The sequence below is a fragment of the Plecotus auritus genome, assembly GCF_963455305.1.
Source record: "Plecotus auritus genome assembly, chromosome: 6".
NCBI classification, from domain to species: Eukaryota; Metazoa; Chordata; class Mammalia; order Chiroptera; family Vespertilionidae; genus Plecotus; species Plecotus auritus.
The window spans coordinates 3,208,842-3,230,827 of NC_137773.1; the positions used below are offsets into that span (position 1 = coordinate 3,208,842).

The window sequence follows — 21,986 nt, forward strand, 5'->3', positions numbered from 1 at the left end:
AGCAGGGGCAGGGACAGCAGTGGGAGAAGAGGAAGTGGAGGGCGGGAAGCAGGGGGGCCAGGTAGAGATTGGGTCTCAATCCCTGGTCTCCCTCTTTTTTTTTTTCTAATATATATTTTTATTGATTTCAGAGAGGAAAGGAGACGGCGAGAGAGAGAGATAGAAACATCAATGATGAGAGAGAATCACTGATTGGCTGCTTCCTGCACGCCCTCTATGGGGGCCCGAGCCTGCAGCCTGGTATGTGCCCTTGACTGGAATCGAACCTGGGACCCTTTAGTCCGCAGGCCGATGCTCTGTCCACTGAGCCACACCAGCTGGGGCCCTGGTCTCCCTCTTGTGGGGAGACCCAGCCCTTGTCCCCAAGCTTAGCAGTCAGACCGGCCGTGCTAGGCCCCTGGGCCCTGGCTTCTCCTGCAGCCACGACTCGAGGGCTCGGCCCGGCAGGTGCTCCTCAGGGCCAGCTGACCTGCCTCTCAGGCTTGTGCCTGGATTGAAGGGGACAAGGCCCGGAGGACCCACCCCCAGGCACCACGAGGCCAGGTCCCTGCAGGGGAAAGTGAGGAGCCTGCCGGCAGGGAGGCGGAGGCCGGGCTGGGAGCCTGCGTGCCCTGCTTCCTGCTCAGCCACCAAGGAATTTCTTACTTCAGAGGCCAGAGCACTGGCGACTGTTCCCGATTGTAAAGTGCAAGCTCCTAGCATTTTCCAGAAAATTGCAAAGAGGAGGAGGATGAAAACACCTGGAACTCTGCCGTTACTGCCGTTTTGGCTCGTGCACCTTGACTTTCCTGTGAGGGAATGTATGTAGTTTTCTAAACATGAGCAGGGTTCTCTGTACTTACGGTTTCTTGCCCTGCTCTGTGCATGTAATGACACTGTGACACCCTTCCGTGTCATTGAGTGGCGGCCTGCGTTCCGTCCTCGAGTGCGTGCGGGTTCCCTGCTGTGACACGTGGAGTCGTGGTGGTTGGCGTGTCCATGGCGTGGTGACGAACATCCTCCGGATTGTCGCAGCCCTCACGTCACAGAACCTCCCTAAAGTCTGGCGGCTAGGGGAGGGGCCTGCAGATCGGGGTGCAGGGTTTTATTTTTGACTCACCTGCCTGTTTGGGAGTCATGCTAGTCACCTGACGTCACATCGGAAAGAAAGGCCCCAGAGTTCTTTCCTCCCGAGTGAACGGGAGGAGGCCTGTTTAGAGTTAGGTGCCTGCGGCTTCATTTTAAGGAGGAAGATGTAAGATCCCAGGTAAAGGGTGTTAATGGTGGTTGGTAGAATAATCAGTCCCCGTGGCAGCAGTACCAGTGGTTACCATTTCGTGTCTTCTGTGGGCCAGAGGGCGCGCCGAGCATTTTGCATTTGGTATATTGGCTCACTTGTAATTCTCACAACAGTTCTCGGGATGGGCGCTGACGCCCATTGCACGGATGAGGAAACTGAGGCTTACCGGGAGAAAGTAACTTCCACAAGGCTCGTAAGGGTGGAGTGGAGCCGTGGGCCCCTGGCCTTTTCCTGGGGTCTGCTTGGCAACACTGTGTTTTTAAAAGTAGCAGCAGAACCGCTTATCCTGTGGGCGGGGGGCGGGGGGGGGGGCATGTTTAAAATGCAGATGTAACCGCTCCGCCGTCTGCATCATGGGTCAGGTGGTCTGGCGCCCGGCCCTCCCTTCATGCCTGTACAGTCCTCCCGCACTTGCTGCCGCGCTGTCTGGGGCTGGCTCACGCTTTACCTTCTGCTCCCCCTTTCACCCTGTGCCCCACAGCTGTGCCCTGTCTGCACCCTGTGCCCCGTCTGCGATGGGACGTGCGCCCGGAGCCTGGGAACGAAGGCTCTCGAACAGGCTGCACGGGGCCTGTGTCCTCGCCCTGCACCCTCAGCCACACCGTGACCTGGGCCCGTCCTCCCGCCGCAGGAATAAAGGGAAAGCAGGCAGTGGAAGGGGGGCGTCCATAGAGAAGGGCGGGGTTCACATTCCTAAACGGGGCCTTCCTGAGTCTGAGGGCTCCTTCTGTGGCTGGGCGGGGGGGGGGGGGGGGGCAGGCTTCTCCGCGGGAAGCAGCGCGGCTCCCAGAAGCTAAATGTTAAAGTTGAGCCGGCGGCTGGGATGCGGATGAGAAGTCCTTTGCCTTCTCTCCTCGCTTTAAAACTGTTCGTTTTTTATTTGTAAGGTCATTTGGGGGGAGTCTTTGCTGCCAGCCTGGCCCTTTCAGCGTGGCCTGACCCCGGAGCCCACTCTCCCACACAGCCCCCGGCTCGATCCTTCCCTCACAAAGCCTTCTTTCCTGCCCCGCCCGCCCCACCCTCCCTGCTGGGCCGCGGGTCTGGGCAGAGCTGGCCACGGGCGCCAGGCATGCGCCTCCGGCCTGGACGTGAGGAGGATGAGCGTGGGCACGCGTGTGTCCGAATGGAATGTGCCCGGGAGGCAGGGACCCGCGGCCTCCTTTCCAGATGTGCCCCGCCGCGTGGCCCGCTCTCTGGAACCCGCCTCTTTGCAGCTGGACAGAGGTGATGGGCAGGCGGCAGAGGTGCGAGGTAACGAGGGGGAACGGCGCCTCGAGGCCATCGTAGGAAATAAGGGAAGCGGCCCGGTGTCACACCCATTATTAACCAACCCTTTCCCAAATCGGAGAATCGGAGTCAAGTCAACCCGGGTGGGGATCTGGCTGTTGAAATCTAGTCCACCACCCACATTTTCATGATTAAAGAGACAGACCCGCCGAAACCGGTTTGGCTCAGTGGATAGAGCGTCGGCCTGCGGACTGAAGGGTCCCGGGTTCGGTTCCGGTCAAGGGCATGTACGTTGGTTGCGGGCATGTCCCCAATGGGGGGTGTGCAGGAGGCAGCTGATCGATGTTTCTCTCTCATCGATGTTTCTAGCTCTCTATCCCTCTCCCTTCCTCTCTGTAGAATATCAATAAAATATATTAAAAAAAAAAAAAAAGAGACCCGATGCAGAGATGAGGGCCTCTTCACGTGTCCCCCAAAATGACTTTATTTTTTAACGTATGTTTGTTGACTTTTAGAGAGGAAGGGAGAGAGAGAGAAACTGATGTGAGCGCAGAACATCGATGGGCTCGCCCCACACCAGGGATTGAGCCCGCAGCCCTTCGGTGCCCAGGACGACGCCCAGCCACCCGAGCCACACGGCCAGGGCCACGAGGGACAGCTTTCTGTCCTCTGCCCAGGCCCTGGGAGCTGCCTGCTCACGTCACGGTGCCGCTTTCTGCTCGAGGGGGAATCACGACATTTCCAGTCAAGTGTATGAGACACTGTTGGCGTGGAAGATACACAAAGAATGAGACAGCCCATTGGGTGGGGAAGTGCACATTCGCTAATTATGGAAAGCGTATTGATGCGAATGCTTTCCTGTGGTTCCCTGACCAGGGCCCGGCCCTTTCTCAGCCTTGGAGCCAGCCCGGCCTCCCTGCGAGCGGCCGTGGGTGCCACCCGTCTGGTCGCGTCCTCCGTGGGGATGCTCCCGGGTCTGAGCCTGCAGAGGCCGAGTCTGTTCTTAGTCACTGCAGGTTTTGTGTGTGTGTGTGTGTGTGTGTGTGTTTAACCAGGAGGGGCTGTTGAATTTTATCAAATGCTGTTTTCCATCTCTGGGGCTGGTCATATGTTTCCCATTATAAGCCTTTCTGTGGTGCCTGCCTGGTTTTGAACTGTTTGCAGGCAGCAAACCCACTGACTCGAGGCTTGACCTCCTTCCAGCCCAGCCCTGCGGCCCTGTCCCGCCGCCTGGGCCCTTCCCCGCGTCTGCTTCCTCCTCCGTCTGTTCTGTCCACTCGCTTTCCTGGTCGCCGTCCAGCCTTCCAGACTGTGAGGACTCCTCCTGACTCAAAAGCCTCTCCTGCCACTCCCTGTCCTCGGGGCCAGCTGGGCTGGGGACTTTAACTGCCCCCTCCGTGCCCACGGGAAGGTCTCTGACTGCATCACAAACCCCCAGCTTGGCCGAAATTCCAGGTGACCACGGACAGGTCCCCAGGACCTCTGCGCGAGCAGCGGAAGGCTCTCCCTGCGCCGGGATCGTGGCCGGCCAGCGGCCTCACCTTCCTGCCTGGACCGGAGATCCGACCACACGGACCCCACGGCTCTGCCCTGAAAGAGCTCCCCACCCACTTCCCATTCGGCTGCGGTGTCCGTGTCAGCAGCTGAGTCTCATCTGCGCTGGAGAAGCGTGAACTCCCGTGGGGAGGTGTGGGCTCCCGTGGGGAGGTATGGGCTCCCGTGGGGAGGAGGGCACGTGTGCGAGGACATGGGAGTGGCGTCTGAGGTGCGGCTGTGGGCAGGGGAGGCAGGAACTCGGGGTCTTTGGGTGGAGACATCTGGTCTCCCAGCTTCAAGCAGAGCCAAGCGCACTCACGGGCTTAAGACACAGCCTCCACCTGGCGGGTGGGCAGCCAGCGACCGGGCTGATGTGGGCCACCTGGTGACGAACACTTCACATCACGTTTTCTTCATTTAGAGACAAAATTACCTTTATTTAAAAGTCCTCACCCAGGCTGTTTTCGCTGGTTTTAGAGAGAGGGGGCGAGAAAAGAAACGGCGTCGATGCGAGAGGGACGGGGCTTACCACTCTACTTTCTAAAAATATTTTCCGCCCTGGCCAGTTTGGCTCAGTGGGTAGAGCGTCGGCCTGCGGACTGAAGGGTCCCGGGTTCGATTCCCGTCAAGGGCACAGGCCCGGGTTGCGGGCTCGATCCCCAGTGGGGGCCGTGCAGGAGGCAGCCGATCCACGATTCTCTCTCATCATTGATGTTTCTCTCTCTCTCTCTCCCTTCCTCTCTGAAATCAATAAAAATATATTTAAAAAATATTTTCAGCCCTCCCCTCCCTCCCCCCCCCTCCTCCTCCTCCTCCACCTCCTCCTCCTCCTCCGACACCATGGCAACCAGGCGGCAGCTGTGAGTGCCTGTGAGCTGGACTGAGCGGACAGGGAGATGGGCTGGGGGTAGGGACCTCTGCCCTCCTCTCTGAGCCTCAGTTTTGGCATCTAGAAGATGGGCACAACAAGTCAACCACGTGCTCCATGAAGCCGAGGCCCAGGCTGGGCTCAGGAGGGGGAAGGCCTGGGAGGGAAGGGCGGGGCTGGGGGGCCCTGAGCCACGTGGCCTGCACTTCCCACCCAGCAGCCTGCCCGGTGCGCCCACTGCACTGTCACTGCCCAGGAGCCCGGGGGAGCGGGAGATGGCCAAGGCACAGACACAGGGGTGGGTGTCCTGTGAGCCCGGCAGTGAGAGGTCGAGGGGGTCCCCCTGCCGGGGCACAGGGCTCATCTGTCCCCCGAACCCGGTCAAAGCCCCAAAAGGAGGGGCAAGGAGGGGCCGTTTCCTGGGGCTGCTGCTCCGATGACGACAGACGGGCCTCAACCAGCAGGAACGTGGCGCTCCCCGTTCTGGGGCCAGATCTGAAATCAGGGCGTCCGGGCTGTGCTCCTCAGAGGGTTCCAGAGGGTCCTTCCGGCCTCTTCAGCTTCTGGGGCTCCTGTCCGCATCCCTTCCAGCGCAGCCTCCATCTTCACCTGGCCCCCCTCCATCTTCACCGGACCTCACGCTGCGTTCACCCGACCCTCCGTGTTTACGTGACCACTCCTGCCTGTTCACGTGGCCCCGCCCCTTGTTCACGAGGCTACTCACATGTTCATGTGGCCCCGCCCCTTGTTCACATGCCTACTCTCGTGTGTTCATGTGGCCATGCCCCGAGTTCACGTGACCACTCCCTCTTGCTGGTGCAGCCACATCCCGTGTTCACATGACTGTGTTAATGTAAAAAACATCCAAACCTGTAAAAAAAAAAAAAGTATTTTCAGCATAGGCTTTCTCCACCTGTAATTTTTCCAAGTTTTGTAGTAAGAGAAGCCCTATTTGGGAAATATTTATCCCATACTTTAAAAAAATATATATGTTTATTGATTTCAGAGAGGAAGGAAGAGAGAAACATCAATAATGAGAGATGGGGGTCAATCGGGGAAAAAGGAGACATATGCAAAACTTTAGACAATAAATAAATTTTTAAAAAATGGGAGAGAGTCATTAATTGGCTGCCTCCTGCATGCCCCCTACTGGGGATGGAGCCCACAACCTGGGCATGTTCCCTGACTGGGCATGGAACCCTGGCCGCCTGGTTCGAAGGTCAGTGCTCAACTACTGAGCCACACCGGCCAGGCTTTACCCCATAGCTTGATCTTGGCACCCCGAGCTATTTCCATGAACGGTTCATTGGATACATGATAGTGAATGTGTACACACCTTGTGAACAGTGCGACACAGTAACATTGTGTTGTCTTGATTATATTCTAAGTCAGACTTTATTAACGTTAGGCATTCTGTTCAGGGTTTGACAGACTAACCACTGTTTTAGAATTTGTTTGGGGCCCACCGTTAAATGCTGAGGGTTCTGGCCCTGACCACTTTGGCTCAGTGGATAGAGCGTCGGCCTGCAGACTGAGGGGTCCCAGGTTCGATTCCGGTCAAGGGCATGTACCTTGGTTGCGGGCACATCCCCAGTAGAAGGTGTGCAGGAGGCAGCTGATCGATGTTTCTCTCTCATTGATGTTTCTAACTCTCTATCCCCCTATCTTCCACTCTGCAAAAAATCAATAAAATATATTTTTAAAAAAATGCTGAGGGTTCTGTTTTTTCTTTTTTAAATATTTTAGTGATTTTAGAGAGACCAGAAGGAAGAGGGAAAGAGAGATAGAAACCTCTGTGAGAGAGAAACACTGATCAGCTGCCTCCTGCACACCCCACACTGGGGATCGAGCCTGCAACCCGGGCCTGTGCCCCGACCGGGAATCGAACCGTGACCTTCTGGTTCCTAGGTCAGTGCTCAACCCCTGAGCCACACCAGCGGGTCTGGTTTTTCTGCTTCTGTTGGAAAACACAGAGTGAAATCGAAAAACAGGCCCGCCCTGCAGGGTGGGGAGCTGAGGCCCTGGGTGCAGCATTCCAAAACGGAAGGAAGCTTCCCAACAGCTTGCTCCGGGTACAGTCTATGCACATACGATTCTCCCACTTAAGTTGGGCAGTGGACTTTCAGTGAATGTACAGAGTTGTGCAGCACCACCCAGTCAGTGTTAGACCAGCCTCATCGCCCGACCAGACCCCTCGGCCTGGGTGCACTCAGTTCTTGCACCAGCCCAGCCACCACTGATCTTTTTGTCACTATAGCTTTACCTTTTCTGGACATCCTGTCCTATATAATAAGAGCCTAGTATGCAGATTGTCCCCTTGGGCGATCATTGACCGGGAGTTTGACCGACCGGGAGTTTGACCACTCGCTATGATGAGCGCTGACCACTAGGGGGCGGCGTGGAACATGGTGGGGGTTGGCGATGCGACGCTGGCAGCGGGCGGCAGTGGAGGCACTGCCGGCCCCGATGGGCCCCGATGGCAGCAGGACCGTGGTGGGATGGTGGAGCAGGTGAATGGGCGGCGCCAGGCCAAGGCGGGGTGCTCGGCGAGGCTGGGGCTCGAGCTGGGCCAGCGAGGCTGGGGGCGTGAGCTAGGGCCCGATCTCCACAGGCCACCCCCAGGGACCCCACCTGTGCATGAATTTCATGCACTGGGCCTCTAGTTTAACATAAACTGAGCCATGCAGTGTGTAGTCTTTTGCATCTGGCTTCTTCCATGTGTGTGGTAGCGGGTATCAGCCGTTCTTTCCTTTTTTCTTACAGAATAATATTCCGTTAACAGTGTGAAAACTCCTCGGAGGGTAGGCGGGGAGGTGGGTGGGAGGTAATCAACCAAGGACCTTGTATGCGTGTATGCATAGCCTGTGGACACAGACAATGGGGCAGTGAGGGCCTGGGGGGAGTCACTGGGGGGGAAGGGGACATACGTAAGGCTTTAAACAATAAAGAATTATTTTTATTTATTTTTTATTTATTTTTTCTAAATATATTTTATTGATATTTCACAGAGAGGAAGGGAGAGGGATAGAGAGCTAGAAACATCGATGAGAGAGAGACATCGATCAGCTGCCTCCTGCCCACCCCCTACTGGGGATGTGCCTGCAACCAAGGGACCTTTCAGTCTGCATGCCAACGCTCTATCCACTGAGCCAAACCGGTTTCGGCCAAGAATTATTTTTAAAAAGAGTAATATTCCTTGGTGTGGATGTGCCACCACTCGTTCATCCCTTCATCTGTTGATGAACATTTGGGTTGTCCCCACCTCTTTTGACTAATTGTAAACAGTGTTCCTGTGAACATTGGTGTGCAGCCGTGTTTAAATACCTGTTTTAAGCATTGCTGGGTCACAGAGTAATTCTATATTTAACTTTCTGAGAAACGGCTAACATGTTTCCCAGAGCTGCTGATCCATTTTACATTCCTGCCAGCACAGTCCGAATTCCTGGTGTCTCCACACCCTTGCCAGCCGGGCAACAGTCCTTCAGGAACGTTACTGTGGCCGAGCCCGTGGGCCGAAGTGCAGGCTCATGGTGGCTTTCTCTGCGTTTCCTGGTGGCCGGGAGCATCTTTCCCTGTACTTGCTGGCTGTGTGTATCTTTAGAGAAGTGTTTATTCACATCCTTTGAATTTTTAATTTGGGTTGTCATTGAGTTGTAAGAGGTCTTTTTGTATTCTGGATACTAGACTCGTATGAGATAGATCAGTGGTTGGCAAACTCAGTCAAACTGCGGCTCGCGAGATGATTTGCAAATATTTTCTCCCATTCTGTAGGTTGTCTTTTCACTTTCTTGTTGGTGTCCTTTGATGCACAAAAGTTTTTAATTTTGTTGTTGTGAATCCTCACCCGAGGATAATTTTCCATCGATTTTAGGTAGAGAGGGAGGGAGGGCGGGAGGGAGGGAGGGAGAGAGACATTGATTACAGAAGACACATCGATTGGTTGCCTCCCACGTGCACCCCAACCGGGGCCAGGGATTGAACCTGCACCCCAGGCACCTGCCCTTGACTGGGAATCTAACTTCAGACCGCTGTCCAGCCACCGACTTCACCATTTAGTGCTGGTGAAGTCCAGCCTGTTTTTCCCTTTGCTGCCTGTGCTTTGGCGTCATGTCTGAAAATGCATCACCAAACCCGAGTCATGAAGCTGTACCCCGACATCTTCTTCTAAGAGTTGTATGGGTTCAGCTGTTCCATTTAGCTCGTTGGTCCATTTGGAGTTAATATTTGTCTAGACCAGCCGTGGGCAAACTATGGCCCGCGGGCCGGATCCAGCCCGTTCGGCTGTTCTATCCGGCCCGCGGAGCCGAAAGAGCGAGGGTTCTCTTGCTCTCCCCTCCGCTCCTTTACTTTGAATTTATATTAGTTCACACAAACACTCCATCCATGCTTTTGTTCCGGCCCTCCGGTCCAGTTTAAGAACCCATTGTGGCCCTCGAGTCAAAAAGTTTGCCCACCCCTGGGCCTAGAGTATGAGGTAGGAGTTCAGCTTCACTTTTTGACATGTGGCTACCCCATTGTCCAGCACCATTTGTTGGAAGAGAAATAGATATGGGCCCTGACTAGGAATCACACCAGTGGCCTCCTGGTTCACGGGTCGATGCTCAGCCACTGAGCCACCCGGGCTGGCCGCTCTGCAGTGTTTGTATAGCGGTCCCGTCTCCAGGCTGTGTCCCATTCCGTGGCGCTTCCTGCCTCTTTCTGCGCTGGGCCCACATTGTCCCGGCTTCGGAGCCTGCGGTCTGCCCCTCGGGCTCGGGCTGGGGCCGGTGTTTAGATCCTGGTCTTTGTGGAAGTTTATCCAGGAGGAGAGAGGGCGGTGATAACGCTGCAGGAATGCGGGTTCCCAGGGGGGAGAGCTGAGTGCGTGTATGTTTGTGGATTGATGGAGAGAAGCCGTGGGAAGGGAAGGGAGCGGTTGAAGATGAGAGAGAGGGTGTGGCTGAGGGAGGAGAAAGGGAAGGAAGGCCAGGGCCGGCTTCTGTGCCGCAGGGCGCCCGCCTGCCCTGAGCAGCCCTGCTCCCTGCGGGGAGGTGAAGTGGCGGCGAGAGGGAACGTCCACTCGCTCTGGCCTTGTACACCAAGTGTGGAGGTGGCGGGCGGCCGGAGGGTGGGTGTGTGAAGCTCGTCCTCCCCCCCCAGATCTTGCCGTTTAGGTTAATGTGTGCTTTAATGTGTGCTCTCTCTTCCTGTGGGAGTAAGTTTGGGTTTAAATTAACCCAGAAGGATTGAGGTTAAATGACCCAAGAGGCCTGGTTTTCCTATAACGGTTGAGTCTTGGTTTTCCCTGATGGCCGTATCTTCACAGAGTTGTTTTTTTTTTTTTTTTTTTTTTTTTATTGATATTTTACAGAGAGGAAGGGAGAGGGATAGAGAGCTAGAAACATCGATGAGAGAGAAACATCGACCAGCTGCCTCCTGCACGCCCCCTACTGGGGATGTGCCCGCAACCAAGGTACATGCCCTTGACCGGAATCGAACCCGGGACCCCTCAGTCCGCAGGCCGACGCTCTATCCACTGAGCCAAACCGGTTTCGGCCTCACAGAGTTGTTTTAAGAAAGGGCAGAGCGGTGTCTTATAAAGGCTGGTTTGTGTGGTCAAGAGAAGCGATGGAGTGAGGTGCTAATTACAAGGGAGTGAGTGGCACTGAGAAAGCCCAGCCCCCCGGGGCCGCCTGGCCCCCAAGCGGCGGCATCAGTCTCCATCCTCAGTGCCATTCTCAGGCTCGGGGAGAGAGCCGCGGCCTGCAGAAGGAAGGGCTCCGTCCCTCAGGGCGCAGCCCCGCTTTGCAGGCTCGATCCGCAGTGGGGGGCGTGCGGGAGGCGGCTGTCAGTGATTCTCTCATCATTGAAGCTTCTATCTCGCCCTCTCCCTTCCCCTCGGAAATCAGTGTTAAAACAACAGTTTTTACCTCTGCTTTTCCTTCCGTGTCTCTGCGTGCACGCCTGTTCGGGAAGGACTGAGCTGGGGTGGTCACTGGCTGTCCCCGCGGTGGGACTGGAGCTGCTTTGCTTTCCTTCTGCTCCTCACTTGCTCTTTCCGCCCGGGCCGTGCTGTGCCTTTTGCAGGGAAGATGTGAGGGGCGAGTCGCTGGAGCTGGGTGACAGTGAGCGTTGTGTGTGGACATGGACACAGCGCTCGCGTCCTCGTGGGCTTCGGTGGTTTGGACGGCTGTAGTCACACGCTCCCTGTCCTTGCATTTCCGGGGAATGAATGGGCGTGTCAGCACCTGCCCTCCACGCAGGGGACAGGAAGTGGAAGGTCCCTCCTCACTTTGGCTTTCTTCAGAGGGCGGAGGAGATCACTTGCCTGTCGGTGAAAGCCGCCAGTACGGGTTTATTCAGTTCATGTTAAGTTTATGAATCGACTCGTTGACGGTTATGAGCAGGCCTGCCAGAGAGTTGCGTGGAACGGCTTTTTCAAATGTTCTCTTGGGCCCGGCCGGGGCGGCTCAGTGGTTGAGCGTTGACCCATGAGCCAGGAGGTCATGGTTCGCTTCTCAGTCAGGGCACAGGCCCGGGGTGGCACTATCTTAGTAGGGGGCGTGCAGGAGGCAGCTGGTCGATGTTTCTCTCTCTCTATCCCTCTCCCTTCCTCACTCTCTAAAAAAAATCAATAAAAACAAATTTAAAAAAAGAAAGTTCTCCTCAGCAAGCGGCAAGCACGCTGCGTATTTGGAGCGGAAGGGACTGCGGTGCTGAGAACCGGCAGCCGCAGCCCCAGAGCAGCGGGAGGAGTGGCCCGGCCTGGCCGCCGGACTGGGGTCCCTGCGGGAGCTCCTGCGGGGCCCCGGGGTCTCTGGTGCCATAGGCCGCTGCACCTCCGACCCGCAGTCTCGCACGCGCACCCCGTGGGTAGCGCCTACCTCCTCGTAAGCCCGCCGCAGGAGCTTCTGGCGACAGCGTGGGGCTGAGAGCATGCCACTGCGTGCACTGAGCCCTCGGAACGACAGGGACGGCGGGACCTCACTTACACGTGGGATCTAGTGAGCAAACAGCTTGCCAACAAAACAGGAAGAAACATACCCAGAACGACTGACAGCTGTCAGAGGGCGGGGCGCCGGGAGAAACAAAGGTGAAGGCATTAAGCAAAAACATATCTACCCACCTGCACGTATGAGAACACACAAGACAGCAGCGTGGGGCTAGCCAGGGGGGGGGGGGGGGGCGGAAGAGGGCAGGGGGGGGGGGCGGTGGGAGGAGACTGCCTGGGGCCGTGGGCGCGGCGCAGCGTGCAGGTGATGTCTCACTGACGCGTGCGCTTGAAACCTGTGTGGTTTTGTGAACCAGCGTGACCCCAGGAAATTCAGTAATAAGTAAACTAAATACATAGATGAAGTCACCTCTGCCTTCCAGCAAGGCGTCCGCGGAGGCTGCGCGGAGCCAGCCCTGCCTCCAGCACCAGGCCTGGAGCTCGGTCACGGCCAGGGTGCCCGGCTGCTCCCCACGCCCTGGAGGTGTCTGCTGTGCAGCTGTCATCTCACCGGACGCAGCGTTATTTTACGTTCCACTGAGAAGAAAAAGGCTGCCCGGAACGCCAGACCTGACTTCTTCTCACTTGGAAGTTTCACTCGTACCAATTCAGAGAGTTCTTTGAATGTATTTCAACATGGGCTTTTGTATAAACTTCACTCCTGTATGTTCCTATAAAAAGCAAAATGTGAGCGGAACGCATGGGCCCAGGTGTAACTTCGCAGCCAGAGCCCCGCCCTGCGGAGCGTCCTGTCGGTGGGGTTGGTATTTGTGTTTCTCTGCACGGCGCTGTCCTCGGGGCCCCCAGAGGCACGGGAGACACACTTCCTTAAAAGAAAGCTTTGCCTTTATTTCTGGAGTTTTCCAGGTTCTGCAGGTTCTTATGCTGAGACTTTCTGGGCCTTAACCGGCAGGCGCCCGGGAAGCAGAGCCAGGCCGTCGCTCCGGCAGACGGTTGGTTCCGGAGTGTGTTTTGCACAGGAGCCTCGAGGAGCGCAGGCCCGTGTGCCTCGGGCGGTGACACGCGTGTTTGCGGGTGCGAAGGCAGTGACCTGTACGTGTCTCAGTTGATTTCAGAGATGTTTTCAGTGGCCATCTTAAAGCTAATGCAGCATATTATGCCCATTAGTTCAAGCTTGTTAATTATGTTAGTCAAATCTCTATCTGCCCCCCCTTCTTTTGCCTTTGATGGAAAAATTACATTTTTACGTGTACACCTGTCAATTTATGCTCTTTACATTCTGAGGCCATTTTCTTAGATGGGTGTAAACTCAGACTTGTTACTTGTGTGGCTCATTAAATATGTGATCATCTAGTGACTTTCTCTTAACCCGGTTTGCCTGTGTTACTATAAGGGGCCAACGTTCTTTTATAAGGTTTGTCCGGTGTATCTCCACCCTCTTCCTTCAGTTGTTAGCTGTTCTTATATTTTAAACATGCTGCTGGTAATTGTCGTCGTTTGCTTCTTTATGTCCAGGTTTTAAACCTTGGTCCTTCTCCCACCTGTGTTCATTGTAAATGTGTCAGTTGTTTTTGGCCACGCAACAAAGTATTCCAACGTGATTGGCTTACAGCAACACTGGTTACCGTCCTCCCAGACCTGTGTGTTGGCTGGCTGGTCGGGGCCCGCTGGTCAGGGGGGGGGGCCCGCTGGTCGGGGGGGGCCCGCTGGTCGGGGGGGGCCCGCTGGTCGGGGGACGCCCGCTGGTCGGGGCCTGCTGGTCGGGGCCTGCTGGTCGGGGTAATGCTGGTCGGGGGGCCCGCTGGTCGGGGCCTGCTGGTCGGGGTAATGCTGGTCGGGGGGCCCGCTGGTCGGGGGACCTGCTGGTTGGGGCTGCTGGTCGGGGTCCTGCTGGTCAGGGGCCCGCTGGTCGGGGCCTAATGGTCGGGGGGCCTAATGGTCGGGGGGCCTAATGGTCGGGGTCTTCATACCTGGATGAGTCAGCCAGCGGCCAGGTGGCCGAGCTCCTGCCAGGGGTCCTCGCTCACCTGTCTGGCCTTAGCTGAGGAGGCTGCGACAGCTGGGGTGTCTGGGACTCTCTGCCAGTGGCTTCTTTCCACAATAGAGGTCACGCTCCAGGCTGCTGGCCGGGCTTCCCCGGAGCACGTGGTTCGGGGTCCCGGGTAGCAGAGGCTCTGGGCCCCGCACAGTGTTCCTTAAAGGGCCCACCTTCTCCTGGTCAAAGGAAGTCCAAAGCCAGTCTGGTTTCCCCGGTGGACAGAGTCCGCCACGGTTAAGCAGTTCGTGACTGGGGTCAGAGAGAGAGCAGATGGCCGAAGCTGGGATGGCAAACGCTGCAGAGGCGACTCATTAGCAAGAGGCTGTGTGAACAGCTCTGTGTCAATAGAAAAACGCAGCGACTGTCCACGTTCCACGCCCCGGCCACCCTCGCCGCTGCACTGGGGCTGCCCGTCCTCCCGGAGGGACCCGCCACCCATCCTCCGAGGGTACCCGGCCTTCTCGGGAAGGACCACAGCCAAGATTTTGGTGTCCCTCCTCCCTGTACACCCACCCATGCCCGCTGTCACGTACACGCGTTTCCCGAACACTCACAGAGCCGTGCCCGCCCCGCCTGTGGCAAGTGTCAGGGCAGGGGGGCCCGCAGCCCGCTCCTGCCGGCTCCATCGTACTCGTGGGCTCGCCGGTCACAGACGGAGGTCGGCCTTCCTGATTGCGTGGGGTCCCGTGTTCCCAGCGCCGGGATGCCGCCTCCTGCCCGGGGAATCGGGCGGTGTCTGTCGGGATCCGCGCGGCCGCGCCTGGCTGAGCACCTGCGTGCGGAGCGCACGGGCCGCCTGCACCTCAGGGACAGGGCCCGCTGCTCCGGGTCGGCCTTTCACGGTTTCCTGTGCCTTGTTCTTTCAGTGCCCGAAGACCTCTCCTCGGAAGAGAGGGAAGAGCTTCTAGACATTCGTCGAAGGAAAAAGGAACTTATTGATGACATCGAGGTAAAAAACACCCTTTAGTGTTGCTCTTGGGGAAATCATGTAGCTTCGTGAGCACCAAACACTGGGCTCCTAGTGTGTCTGTCTCTGGGCCACACAGGACGGAGCAGGAGGGCCTCCAGGTGGGGGCAGACCCTGCTCACCCGCAGACACCCCCCCAGAGCAGCGGGAAGTGACACCTGACGCCAGGGTCCCAGAAGTCTTTTCTAGCGCTCGCTGCTTTGGCTCAGTGGATAGAGCGTCGGCCCGTAGGCTGCAGGGTCCCGGGTTCGATTCCCATGTGTGTCTCTCACATCGATGTTTCTCTCTCTCTGTCTCCCTCTCTCTTCCACTCTCTCTAAAAATCAATGGAAAAATACCCTCCGGTGAGTATGAACAACAACAAAAAGTCTGTTTAAAAGCCGCAGCCACCTGCAGACGCGTTGCTCTCTAAATGTGTGGTGAGACCATTGTGTGGGGCACAGCCCAGCACCTAGCGCGCCGCCTGCCGATTTGGGGCACCGGCGCCTTCTGAGGGAGTGCCCTGCTCTGGTTCTAGCTGTGCTGGGTGCCTGCCAGCTGTGGGGGCAGCATGGCGAGAAAACAGGCAGATGAACCGGGTCCTCCCTCCCCCCACACTGTGTCCCCGGGGCGGGGCGGGGCGGGGCAGTAAGCTGCAGCCTCAGAGACGGGGTGTCTGCAGTCTTTGCAAAAAGTATTCAGAAGCCGCTCACTCGCTGCTGCCCTCGGGGCGCCCTGGGAGTCAGGCGGATGTGTAGGCTCCTTTGCGGAGCCTCTGTCGCTGCCATCCAAAGGAAACGCGGCCTCCGAGGCCCTGGCCGCCAGCAGGCCAGCCCAAACCCCCTCCCTGGGAGCCCGCACGTTCCGTTCCGTCCGAGGGTCTTGGCACACGGCATGAGGCATCCTCGTAAAGGTGTCCTGTGCTGGGAGGGTAACTCCCAGGTCTTTTCCTTCCGCGGTGGCCCTGCGTGCTCGGCGACACAGGTCCCCGCAGAGCTGCTTCGGCTGCAGAGTAAGGATGTTTTAGGTCAGTGGTTGGCAAACCGCGGCTCGCGAGCCACATGCGGCTCTTTGGCCCCTTGAGTGTGGCTCTTCCACAAAATACCACGGCCTGGGCGAGTCTGTTTTGAAGAAGTGGCGTTAGAAGAAGTTTAAGTTTAAAGAATTTGGCTCTCCAAAGACATTGCAATCGTTGTCCTGTTGATATCTGGCTCTGTGGACTAAGGAGTTTGCCGACCACGGTTTAGGTGAATGGTGTGGCATCTTAACGACGGTGCCGGGGGAGTCTTGCGGAGCTCGAACCACCAGGTTTGAGTTGAGAGTGCTGAGGCCTGGAGAGGCTGAGAGGGTGACGAGGCCGCTCGGTCAGTAAGTGGAGCCGCGTGGAGGGACAGGGTGTCCTCTGGCGTCCTTGGCGTCCGAGGGCCAGGGCAGGCTCTGTTGTTGCCCCCAGCTCTGTCCATGGTGCTTCGTCTCAGGCAAAGGGATGGAAAGTGACGGGAATCAGCCTCAGAGGGGCGTGTGGGGCAGGGACCCTGTTCTAAATGCCTTTGAGCTCCCCCCCCGCCCCCGCTTCCTGGACTGCGGGTGGGGGAAGGAGAAGGCAGGTGGCCTGTGAGCTGACGGCCCACGGCTGCAGCAAGTGACCGGATCCTTGCTTTCCTCTCGCTGCTTTGTCATTTACACCTGCGTTGTCCTCACCAGCGTCCCTTCCTTTTTATTGATTTTAGAGAGAGAGGAAGGGTGAGGGGGCGAGAGGGAAACATCAATGATGAGAGAGAATCATGGATCGCTGCCTCCTGCATGCCCCCTGCTGGGATGGAGCCCGCAACCCGGGCCTGTGCCCTTGACGGAATGGAACCCTGACCTCCTGGTTTGTGGGTCGATGCTCATTGAGCCACGCCGGCCGGGCCCGTGTCCCGTCTTGATTTCACCCACGGACACTGCAGAACCCACCTACCGACGAGAGGCGGGCCAGGCGGAGCGCTTTTTCTCCTGCGTGGGGGCGGCTCAGTGTCCGTCAGTGTTTGTCCAGACCCGGTGCCCAGGGGAGCGGGGAAGCAGCGCCCGAGGCCAGCATCCCTGAGCCCAGGAGGGGAAGGGAGGACCCCCCCACCCCCGACCTCCCAATCCTGCCTCGTCTTGCAGAGACTGAAGTACGAAATCGCCGAGGTCATGACCGAGATTGACAACCTGACATCGGCGGAGGAGAGGTGAGCGGGCCTGGGGCGGCGGAGGGCTGGGACCGGCCCCTCAGTCCCTCCGCCCGCCCGGGAGCAGCGGGACCTTCGTGTGACGGGACGTGCTGCTTCAAGGGCTGCCTCGCACCTTAGCGACCCTGAAGGCACGGTCAGGGCAGCGGGGCCGGCAGCCGCCACCTCCCGGGCGGCCTTTGGGGGTGGACGTCCGCTCACATGTCCTGATGTTTCCACGCACAGCAAAACGTCTCAGAGGAACAAGCACATCGCCATGGGCAGGAAGAAGTTCAACATGGACCCCAAGAAGGTGAGAGCGTGTCCGTTTCTGGCTGCGAGACGCTGACGGGCTGATCTGAAAGGCGCCTCCAAAGGTGGCCGTTCCACCTCTGAGAACGACGGACTTGGTGTTAAGTGTTTATGGAGGGAAAGGCTGCCATGAACGGGAGGACAGAAGCGCCTGTTGAACTGGTCCCGGGACCGCAAGGCCTCTCCACGGAGCTTCTGAGCGAGGATGGGTCTCGGGAGCCGGCCCCCTGCCCCCCGGGGCAGCCAGGCCGGGGCGTGAGGCTTGGGGGGCAGAGGGGATCCCGCGGGCAGAGCGGGCCGACGGGCCTGGGGGGACCAGGTGGTCCAAGTGAAAGGATGCTCTTCCTGTCTTCCCCTCAGTCCCTGGGAAAGACCAAGGTCTGCCCAGACTTCCGCCAGGGCCTGGTCTCTCCCCGAAGCGGGTTTCCTACAGAAACACCCCAACACAGTGGCGCCTGCCACGTGTCGCTGCTTGTTCTGAGCTCGAGCTAAAGGGCTGAGCAGGGCCCTGAAGCCTGGAGCACGAGGCTCAGAGGAGAGGGCCTCCGGCGGCCGCAGACTCCGAGCCGGCTCCTCTGTGCCTCGCTGGACTGTAGACGGCATTTGCTTTTAACGTGTGTGCGCGTGTGTGCGTGTGTGTGCATATGTATGTGTGCATATGTATGTGTGCATATGTATGTGTGTGTATGTGTGTATGTATGAGCCTCTGTACTCGCTACTTAAGGATTTGTTCACTCAATGCGTGGTTGCTGGTTGCGCGGTCTGACCTGTAGACGCACGCTCACAGGGGCAGCGCGTGGCCAGCGTCGCTGAGGGAAATGTCTCTGTTGCTGACCGTGGGAGCAGATTGCTGTCCCTTCAGGTCCAGCCTGTGTGCAGCCGGGAGGCTGTTGTGGCAGGCGTGTTCTCGCCACTGTGCACGCCCTCCCGCTGGCCTGACCCGCTCGTGGGGCGTCTGTCGGCCCCGCTTGGTCAGTGGGAGCGAGTGCACTTGGTAACGATGAGACGCGGGGTCAGCGATGGGTTTTCTTTCCTGAGAAGCTGAGCTGACAGCGTTGAATTGTGAGCGGATGTCACGAGCTCCGGAAGCATCTCAGGAGAGAGACCCTTTAACGAGTGGCTGTTGTGACAACGGGGCCTTGCGCTTTAAAGAGCAGCACAGGCAGCACCCCGATAAGTTCGCGGATAAGTTCACATCTTTTTAATTTTAATTTATTTCAGAGATGTGGGGGGAGAGAAACATCAGTGATGAGGGAGAAGCACCCATCGGCTGCCTCCTGCATGCCCCTTACTGAGGATGGAGCCTGCAACCCGGGCCTGTGCCCTGACTGGGAATTGAACTGTGACCTGGTTCATAGGTCGGTGCTAACACTGGGCCACGCCGGCCGGGCTAAGTTCACATCTTGCTTGCGAAACGCACGCGGACATACGTGTTAGCGGGGCGACGGCCGCACAGGTCCTCTCTGTCGGGCTTGCCGTCTTACTCCCAGACGGCGTGTGTCCGACTTGCAGTGACCAGGGTTAACGTTAGGGAGAACCGTGCGAAGGAGGCACTTTAATTAACGTGCTCAGTCCGTACAGCCACCTGAGCTAGGTTCCGTTTCCTTTCCCGCTTCACTGCTGGGGATCCGGGGCACAGAGCAGCCAGGGAGGCGGCCCAGGGGCCGGAGCCGGAGCCGGAGTCACTGCCCCTTGGAGCTCCGCCGGCTCGCGCTGTGTGTGCCCCAGGTGTCGTGGGAAGGGCCCGTGGCTCTGCATCCCTCGTCCCGGAGGCTGTGAGAGGGGCTGTTAGAGCCGTCCGCCCCGGGCTGGTGATGTGGCTCCTGGAAGCACTGGCCTGTGCGGCTGCAGGGCTTCGCTGGGGAGGGCCCAAGTCCTCTGGTTCTGGAGGGTGGTGCTGGCGCTGGCGCTCCGCACAGGGCTGCCACGGCGGCCGACCAGAGGCGCTCCTCGTTCCGGAGGTGGGAGGTCTCCCGGGAGGGAGCCGGCACGCGGGTCTGGGAGACCCTCTGCCTGGCCTGCAGGCGCCGTCCCTGCTGCGTTCTCGGGGCGTCTCCTCTGGGGCACCCGTCCCATCAGACCAGGCCCTGCCCTCAGGCCCTCCTCTGACCCAAGCCACCGCCCGAGGCCCCGCCTCCTAGTGCCGTCACGTGGGGGGTTAGGGCCTCCACCTGAGATTTCGGGGACACACATTCAGTTGCTCACAGCGATGATCTCACAGCCTCCAGACACACTTCACAATTACCCCAACGCCCGCGCGGGCGGCCGCAAAGGCTGCTGTCAGGGTGAACACGGGCTTCCGGCCGCAGGAGAGCCGTCAGCTCTCAGGGGCGACGCGGAGCGAGGAGGCGCTTCCGTGTGTTCGTGGCCTCAGATTCCCGGAAGCAGCTCGAGGCTGGCTGCTGACTAAGGAGAGGGACTGGGCCAGGCACGGACGCCGAGGCATTGCAGCCGCTGCGTGGCGTTCCAGTTGCCTAGATGCCTTCTCAAGTACATGATCTGCCCGGCCATGGCTCAGCGGGCGAGCGTCGACCTCTGAACCAGGAGGTCAGGGGTTCGGTTCCCGGTCGGGGCACGTGCCGGGTTGCGGGCTCAATCCCCAGGAGGGGGTGTGCAGGAGGCAGCCGATCCGTGTTTCTCTCCCTTCCTCTCTGAAACCATTAATAAAAGCACATAGATCTGTGACAAGCAGGAGTCCTTTGTCAGGGGCCAGCTCCCTCAGACACAGCAGGTGTGGGCACAGGACCTCAGGAGGGCTGAGACTGCCCCCTTGCTGAGCTCACACGGAGCTGTAGGGTGCGCCCCCCAGTGGGGCAATCGGGGGCACTTGGCCCACAAGCCAGGCCGTGCCCTCTGGGCCGCCTCGCTGAGGAGGAGCACACAGCACAGAGGCCAGTGCTGCGCCCCACCTGCGTCTCCTGCCCTCGGCCGGTCCCTGGGCAGCTCCAGGACACCGGGAACCGGGGGCTCCACCCGCCGGAGCCCCGGCCAGGGCCCTTGTTACGTGTGCTGTGTCCGCCCGGTCACTGCCTCCCTCCCACTCCTCAGGGCATCCAGTTCCTGATGGAGAACGGCCTGCTGCAGAGCGCCCCGGAGGACGTGGCGCAGTTCCTGTACAAAGGCGAGGGCCTGAACAAGACCGTCATCGGGGACTACCTGGGGGAGCGGTGAGTAGGGGGCTGCGCCGCCCACCTGGCCACCCCCTCAGGGCCTGCACCCTCGGGGTGCTTCCTCTCCCGCCGCCCCCGAGCTTTCAGCCCTGACGTGGGGGCGCTGTGGGTGCCGGCCTCCCAGGCCCCGGGCCGTGCCTTCCGCCCAGCACACCTTCGGCTCAGATGACCGTCTGCCACCCTCGCTCGTAGCAGCGGCGAGGCAGTCAGTCCCCTACACAGTCCCCTCGGCACCAAGCGAACGAACGGGGACCTGAGCCCTTAGTCACAGGAAGTGAAACAGAACTTGTCTTCAAGTGACGGGCATAGTCGGCAGGGCCTGCAAAGCACCTTCCTCTCCCTCCAGGGACGAGTTTAACATTAAAGTGCTCCAGGCTTTTGTCGAACTCCACGAGTTTGCTGATCTCAACCTCGTCCAGGCCTTAAGGTGAGCGTGTCGTCAGCCGCCCCCGAGAGGAGCAGGCGTGGCTGGGCGTCCAGGTCACTCCGCGAGGCCCGGCTCGCTCAGCCCCCTGCGTCCTGGTCCAGCCGCCACTCCTGTGCCGGGAGCACTCGGCCGGCCGAGGGAGGGGCAGGCGCAGGGCGGGCTGGGCCGTGTTCCCCGCACCGGCCTCCACGGGCCCTCCGTGCGGACTGAGGTGTGGCGCCCGTGCGGGGTCCGGCTGGGTGCTGCAGCAGATGCCGAGTTTTCTGTTTCGGAAAACTGCCTGCGGGGGAGGGGCAGGGGCGCAGGCACAGTGGCCGGATTCCATTTCTCGTGGCCGCTCAGCCGCTGGCCAGAGCCTCAGCGTCTTGACTGGGGCAGGTGGTGAGGCCGATGGGTCCGCGGGCTCTGCTGTCCTCCCTGCCCCGTCCTGTCCCGCCCAGGGGAGGGGCACGGCCCTGTGGGGCGCGTTGTGGGCACGGAGGCCCCGAGTGGGTGCTGCCCCTACCCCCACACGGCGCACCCGCCGCAGGTCGTCCTGGCCGGCGCGGGAGGCCAGGACTGGACCCTGACGGCCGTTCCCGGCCTCGTTCTCTCCAGGCAGTTCCTGTGGAGCTTCAGGCTCCCCGGGGAGGCCCAGAAAATCGACCGCATGATGGAGGCGTTCGCGTCCCGCTACTGCCTGTGCAACCCCGGCGTCTTCCAGTCCACGGGTCAGTGATGGTCGGCGGCGTGTGTGCCGTGGGGCGCCCTGCGCCGGTGCAGACAGCCCTGCTGGGGCCACCCCAGGCCGCTCTCCTGCACGCGGTCGCCTCTGACATAGAAACCAGGCCAGCCCCTCGGCTCCCGGCCGCTGAGCCCGCCCTCTGACCTCTTGCAGACACGTGCTACGTGCTGTCCTTCGCCATCATCATGCTCAACACCAGCCTGCACAACCACAACGTGCGGGACAAGCCCACGGCGGAGCGCTTCGTCACCATGAACCGCGGCATCAACGAGGGCGGGGACCTGCCCGAGGAGCTGCTGCGGGTGAGCCCCCGCCCTGCGCGTGGCCTCGATCCTC

At 59.2% G+C, this 21,986-nt stretch overlaps 2 protein-coding genes across 2 annotated transcripts in view; both read left to right on the top strand.

The window, feature by feature from the left end:
• Positions 1–16,994, top strand: part of SMIM10L3 (small integral membrane protein 10 like 3) — a gene marked incomplete at its 5' end in the record, with an annotated part of 95,518 nt that extends 78,524 nt beyond the window's left edge. The window contains 2 exons of the mRNA XM_080676356.1: positions 14,746–14,828; positions 16,974–16,994. Of these exons, the coding sequence (XP_080532482.1) occupies positions 14,746–14,787 (42 nt within the window). The 3' untranslated portion in view covers positions 14,788–14,828; positions 16,974–16,994. The remainder of the gene's footprint in view (positions 1–14,745; positions 14,829–16,973) is intronic.
• The window catches only part of CYTH3 (cytohesin 3), a 52,270-nt gene that overhangs the window by 23,401 nt on the left and 6,883 nt on the right, over positions 1–21,986 (top strand). Inside the window, exons 2-8 of the mRNA XM_080676354.1 lie at positions 14,746–14,828; positions 16,974–17,038; positions 17,264–17,330; positions 20,378–20,496; positions 20,846–20,926; positions 21,524–21,636; positions 21,804–21,952. Coding sequence (XP_080532480.1) covers positions 14,746–14,828; positions 16,974–17,038; positions 17,264–17,330; positions 20,378–20,496; positions 20,846–20,926; positions 21,524–21,636; positions 21,804–21,952 — 677 coding nt within the window. The remainder of the gene's footprint in view (positions 1–14,745; positions 14,829–16,973; positions 17,039–17,263; positions 17,331–20,377; positions 20,497–20,845; positions 20,927–21,523; positions 21,637–21,803; positions 21,953–21,986) is intronic.